The sequence below is a fragment of the Centroberyx affinis genome, unplaced genomic scaffold (assembly GCF_046629955.1).
Source record: "Centroberyx affinis isolate AG114_WGS23_722 - 3 ecotype Tasmania unplaced genomic scaffold, CSIRO-AGI_Caff_v1 ptg001727l_1, whole genome shotgun sequence".
Lineage (NCBI taxonomy): Eukaryota > Metazoa > Chordata > Actinopteri > Beryciformes > Berycidae > Centroberyx > Centroberyx affinis.
The window spans coordinates 110,001-116,426 of record NW_027280134.1 but is presented as its reverse complement, the minus strand read 5'-3'; the positions used below and the strand labels follow the sequence as shown (position 1 = coordinate 116,426).

Sequence of the window (6,426 nt, the reverse complement as noted above, 5' to 3'; positions counted from 1 at the left end):
GTAGAAATGTAAATATTTTCCCTTTGTATACGAGCTAATTTTCCTCATGGAAAATAAATCACACATAACGTAGCCTAAGAACGCTCGGAGTGACTTGACAATTTACCGACCACAGTTTTAGGTATAGGTAGCCTATATTGCCTTGCCTTTCACAGGAATTATTATAATCTTCAGATGACAAGCAGAACAAATGTATTAGTTGTTGGCATACAGTCATCCTTTCAACTATGAACAATGAAAAAGTTATTTGTCCTTATTGCATATATGTATCCCCAGTCATGTGAAAGTAGACTAATTGATTTCAGTTGACTGAAATCCTTGTATGAACTAACTCATAAATCATTTGAAATTGTTGCATGTTGCATTTAGACTACTGTACAGTGTAAAAATAAATATTTCATTTAAAGAACCTTTGCTTGTTGCATTCTCTCACTCATGCAATACATTAAAGAGACATGGTCATCATGATGATTGTGGGAAATAGCTGACACCTGCAATAAGGTGTGGTCAACCAGGCTTCTCTTGCCCTCTCCATAGCCTTGGTATGACTGATGACATGACATGTATTCACTGGATGGGTGCAAGTATACCTCTACAATTCAGTAAGGTAATGAGAATGTGCATGGATCTTCAGCCCCATCCCTTTTACACCACCTTGCTTACATTCTCTAATTGTTAAAGTGCCTGGGACAGACTTGGAGAAGTCAATGAGGGAAATAATCTCCAAATCAGCACACATGGTGCAAATTAGTTGGGAGGGTATATAAGGGACACTATGGGACAAAATGTTGTTGGTGTAGGAGAACTGTTACTGAAAAGTGAAAATGGACGCGCAAAAATATAAAATGATCTTTGATTACATTCTTTGGAGGAGATATCCTGAAGACGCAACCAAAGAACAGAAACGTGTAATTCGGAGGCTAACCAAGACTTTTGAAGTCAAAGGTAAGATGAATAATATTAAGTCTCTAATTGTCTTCTCAAATGTGTCTAAAATATAAATATCCTAACAAGTCTTTAATCTTGTCTACATTTAGATGCTGAACTGTATTACAAGAAGGTGGATGACCTGGGCAATAAGCTGCTAGTGAAAGTGGTCAGGTCAGCAAAGGAGGCTGACAACATTTTCAGGCAATTCCACTGTAGCCCAATTGGAGGTCATTGTGGGATGCATAAGACCGAGCATGCCATTGGGATGCGGTTTTATTGGCCTGGAATGACAAAGGATATAAGGGAGTGGGTAAGTGTTGATGGTTGGGGTATTTTCATTACCCATTTACCTGAGCTTGCAACACTGTATCCACCAGCTCATATTTAACATGACTGAATATCCCTGCACCTTGGGTATCCTGTGGTGGGGTTGACAGTGTTTAGAGTAAGTACAGTGGGTTATCAGTTGTAGTCCATTTGATTATGTGGTCATCCCTTTGATTTTGAGTCAAACAAATGCATGTATTCAATAGTTTGGCAACTGGAACAATTTGAATCTTTGTCTTTACAGATAAGACAGTGTCCTACCTGTCAGAGTGAGAGGACTGGGTTGAAAAAGCCAACAACACATACTCCTATTGTGGTAAGGTTGTAACAGATGACTGGCTAACTAAACATGTTCAAAGTGGTTGACAGATCAATTGCTTAAGTATTTGCATATATGAACCTTTGCAGGTCACTGAGCCATGGGAGTTGGTTGGCATGGACCTGATTGGGCCACTCACACCAACCACTGAAGGCTACCAGTACATCTGTGTAATGGTGGACTATTTTACAAGGTGGAGTGAGGCTTTCCCACTGCAGACCAAGAGGGCAGATGAAGTGACCAACTGCATTATTCAACTGTTCTACAAGTTTGGTGCACCTAAGCGTATCTTGACAGACCAGGGGCGTGAATTTGTGAACAATGTGAGAAACAGTTTTTAATCCATGAACCTACAACATTAACAGGTCTGACCTCGTAATTAAAAAGCAAATGTTTGCCTTTCCCTTTCAATCCTTAGCTCAACAAAGCAGTGTGCACCAAACTTGACATAAAGAGGAGCTTGTGTGCACCTTACCACCCACAGACAAATGGCTTGGTCGAGCGTCTCAATGGGACAATTCAGAGGTATAGAGTAAACTTATGTCCTGATGATGCAAAAGGTCTTGTCTGTAAGAATCAAACAAGACTGTGCATATTGGATGAGGGCCTCAGCATTAATGACTTGACCCGCTGTAGTGATGCTATTGTAGAGTGAAATTTGAAATCTTGCTTTTGTGAAGTACTTATTTTTTCTTGTAGGACCCTGACTAAGATGGTCAATGCAAGGACAAGTAGGTGGGCTGACTACTTGGACTCAACAATGTTCAATTTGAGGACCAAGAAGCAACTCACCACCAAATACTCTCCCTATTATCTGATGTTTGGGAGAGAAGCACGCTATCCCATTGAGGTACCAAAAGATTATGCAGTAAGTGTTGCTCTACTGTGGGAACTAATTTTTTCCAATGTATTTGTCACTTAGTTTCTTGAAAAGTCAATAACATTGCACTTTATACTCTAGCTCAGCAGTACCATTGAGGATTCCCTGATGGAGGAGGTCATCTATGAAGGCCTGAAGAGGCAGGATGACATTTTCCAGATTGTACAAGAAAATGTCTCTAAAATACAACAGAAAACCATAAAGAGGAAGTTGGCTGAGGGACCTGGCATCCAGTTCCAAGTGGGTGACCAGGTGCAAAGAGAGAATAGGCGGGACAAGCAGAGGGTTGGAGGGAAGCTTGGGAAAGAGAGGGATGCCCCCTTCACAATTATCAGGTTGGAGGGAAAGAGCGCAGACCTGGAGAAAAATGGAAAGGTGTTCAAAAGGGTTAATATTGATCACCTCACCCATTTTATAACCCCAGAGGAGCGAATACCCCATAAAATTAGGAGGTTGTCACCCTCCCCTGATGCCCCCCCCTCAGTCTCTCCCTTTCCACTGGCTGACTCGGATTCATCAACAGTATCCGCTGCTTCTCCGCCCTCTGCTGCCTCACTCCCTGCAAGTCCTCCCCCTCCAGTGGCTTCCTCTGCTGCCTCACTCCCTGCAAGTCCTCCCCCTCCAGTGGCTTCTTCTGCTGACCATCCATCAGCTGATTCTGTTTCACAGTATGTTATGCTATCTGGCAGTGAAGACACACCTGAGTCTGAGTTAGAATTGGACTCAGACCCTGATGGCAGGCATCCTACAATTGAAGCAGATCCTGAGACTTGTGAGTTTGATAGTCAAGATAATGTCAATGAAACAACGTAAATACAAAGCCAACTATTTCAATTTGTGTTAAAGGGCTTGACAACATCTGGTCAGGAAAAAGTGGCATGGTCTTGTGCAGCCGCATAGGGCCTTACAGGCTCTATACCTTTGACCTGGAAAGGCTGGCACCAAACAGGGAACTTGAGAGTGAGGTAGGCTATCTTTGTCCTATTGTCAATAGCTCTATGACGCTCAAGGCCAACACTGTAGCGTCACACTGTACAATCCACATCAAGTATCCAAGGACAATCGGTAAGTGTTCAGTTCTCATATTAGATGCACATAATTACAACATGAATGTTGTTGGATATCTAATTGTTAAAGTTCTGCCATCCTCCTAATTTTTCCCATATTTCATGCAGGTCATAAATGCTTACCTGACCCTTCTCACAATCTCCCACAATTCTGTGGCAACAACCAAAGCTGCAGTCTTGGACACCTTCCAGCTAATGAGCATATGGTCAAGAACTGCACAGCGAATGCGAAAGGTGTTTTTTTTTTTTTTTTTTTTTTTTTTTTTTTTGTGTCATGTCAATTCCAAATGACAATTGTTTCACTTATTCCATGATATGTTTCCATTTATACAGTTGGACCCAATGGACTTCGACATCCTGATTGGTGCACTTAATAAGGGCAACCACTGGATATTTGTTGTAAGTGAAATGGACAATCTTACCTACAGTATGTGCCAAGTGCAGTGACTTATAGGCCCTCAATGTGCACAAATGGCAACCATTCAAACAAGGGTCTCCTATGGTTATGTAACACCATTGGCTAAAGTGTAGTCTCCTAGCTGACTTAAATGTATTGGAATTCAGCAGGATCACACTTTGATTTGTTTAACATGTGTATTAAAGGCCATGTACCCAAAAGAGGGGAGGGTGTTGTACCTGAACTCACTGGGAGAGACTTCATCTGAACTTAAAATGTGCCAACAAAGAACCAGGTAAGTAAAAGGGTAGTACATTGCCTTGTAAAGTCTTCAGAATGCATATGTATTTGGAAAACTGTTTCCTGTGTTAATATTTCACAGGCTGTTCATGGAGTTACAAGGCCATCAACTACCACAGTGGAGATGCCAAACGCTTCCTCACCCACAGCAGATGGATGGCACATCATGTGGTGTCTTTGTGTGCAAGGTGGGCACAAGATGCTGGATAGGAAGATGAGTTATTTCATTTAAATGAGAATTTTGAGTTTATAATAAATCCTTTTTACAGTTTGCTGAGTTTGTGCTGAGGGGTGAGCCGATTACCTTCTCTTCAGAAGGTCCAGCAATCAATCGGTTCAGGAGAGAAATTGCACTGATGCTGCTCAGGAAAGGTAGGGTAAAGGTCAGATCAGCATGTATTATACCCAGAATTGCATGTGAATATTGATTCCCTTTTCTTGCAGGTAAAAGGACTAACCTTTGCAGAGTCTGTGGCAAAAGGCACACAACAGTGGAGCCCACTATCTGGGTAAGATGACTACTGAGACAAGTTCACAAGCTAAATTTTGGTTCTGTATGTGTACATTCCTTTTTTCTTTTTCTAGATTGACTGCGACAGTTGTCACAGATGGTACCACAGCCAGTGTGTGGACAATCCTCCACCATCACACTATATATGTTCAGCATGTCAGCGATAAGGTTTGTATTTTCTGATGGTTCCACCTAAGAAGTTGGCTAACTTTATTTTCTTTCTTTTTTTCAGCTCACAAAGTTCCTGATGGCTGGTGATGAAGTTGTCTGATCAGATGAGCTGATATCTGAACTGATTATCTGAAGCCACTTCACACTTTCAGTTTGGTATCCCTTGTTTTTCTGTTTAACTGTGCTTTTCTCCCTAACAGCATCTACAAATAAAAATACATAAAACATAACCACATGTCATGCTTTCATCTGCTTTCCAACTGTTTTGATCATTGTGGTAACTAGTTATATAATACATTTAATATAGTCATCACAATGTTGTTGCTGAGGGCCTGTAGTTTGCTTGTGAGCTACGCTACCAACAATAAGTCAGCATTCACCTTCAAGCACCCCCTAGACTCTTTGCATTCTCGTGTGTCAGAAGTGAAGAGTAACCTTACCTGTGCTATGTGCCAAGCACAGTGACTTGTAGGCCCTCAATGCACACAAATTAAAAGTAATTCAAACAAGGTTCTCCTGTGGTTATGGGACTCTATTAGCTAAGGTGTGGTCTCCTAGCTGTGTTAGAGCTGCACCATGTATTCAAGTAGAGTAACAGTTTGTTGTACAAATTGGGTTAAAAGGAGTAAACTAGGTCAACAGTAAAATCTGGTTTCAGGTTGTAATCAAGGTTTAAAACCCAAACCTTATGTGTCTCAATTTCAAGATCATTGGGCTTTTGGGGAATAAAAGCTGTCCCCATGTCGGTGCTGTTTTTTCAGCTCTTTGTGGGCCAATGGCCAAAACCCCTGTCCTACATGTGAAATCTATTTTATAGATTTAAATGTAGGCTAAACATGTATTTTGCAACCAAATCAATTGGAATATTAAGGGGATGTTACATTTAGTTTCACCCTCTGTGATTGTCCCTTTCTGTTTTGTATGGAATCTTAGATGTGCAATAGGCCGCCCACTCATTCACAAATGTTCAAAAGTATTGACCTCAAACCTTAACACACTACCAACCTCACTGTAACACAACCTTGAGATAATATTGATATGTTGTTCTGCCCTGAATATCTCATCTTCCTATGTAGTTTGAAAATTAGGGGATCTCTGTTTGCTGAGCAGGCAAATCCCACAGAAGTTAATGTATTCCACCCTATCTTCCTCTCTGGTTAGTGGACTGAACCCAGGTCATGAAATGGTTGGTGAAAGAAGATATTTTCATTAATGCAATATAGGGAGAAACCAATGGATGGAACCATGGATGTGCCCATAGAAACCTAAGGAAAGTCATAGAGGGCAATTGAAAACAACAAAACACAAATACAGCAACACAAATAGGATTTGCAGGTAGTGAATGAGAAAGGGCACAGTGGCTCAGTGGCCTAAGGAGCTGCCATTAAAAAGGGGCCACATGAATGCAAGGTCATGGGTTCAAATCCAGTGTAGTTCCTATCTTACTTCAATGAAACCTTCCTATTAAAACAAAATGTCTGAAACATAATCTTTGCCAACATTCAGTGAAGCAGGTCATAGACT

The 6,426-nt window shown here is 41.1% G+C and overlaps 1 protein-coding gene across 1 annotated transcript; it reads left to right on the top strand.

The window, feature by feature from the left end:
* Window positions 1-3,262: 3,262 nt before the first annotated feature.
* LOC139651921 (sentrin-specific protease 2-like) lies at window positions 3,263-4,810 on the top strand. The gene is made up of 7 exons (XM_071528814.1): window positions 3,263-3,421; window positions 3,632-3,757; window positions 3,857-3,922; window positions 4,127-4,215; window positions 4,303-4,408; window positions 4,490-4,592; window positions 4,806-4,810. The coding sequence occupies exons 1-7, from the start codon at window positions 3,335-3,337 to the stop codon at window positions 4,808-4,810; spliced, it is 582 nt and encodes a 193-aa protein (XP_071384915.1). The 5' UTR covers window positions 3,263-3,334.
* Window positions 4,811-6,426: the final 1,616 nt, after the last annotated feature.

Excerpts from the sequence above, each read along its gene's own strand:
- LOC139651921 (XM_071528814.1), top strand. The coding sequence starts at position 3,335 with ATGGTCTTGTGCAGCCGCATAGGGCCTTACAGGCTCTATACCTTTGAC. Across the intron at positions 3,422-3,631 it reads ACAGGGAACTTGAGAGTGAG|GTCATAAATGCTTACCTGAC; the intron begins GTAGGCTATCTT and ends TATTTCATGCAG. Across the intron at positions 3,758-3,856 it reads CTGCACAGCGAATGCGAAAG|TTGGACCCAATGGACTTCGA; the intron begins GTGTTTTTTTTT and ends CCATTTATACAG.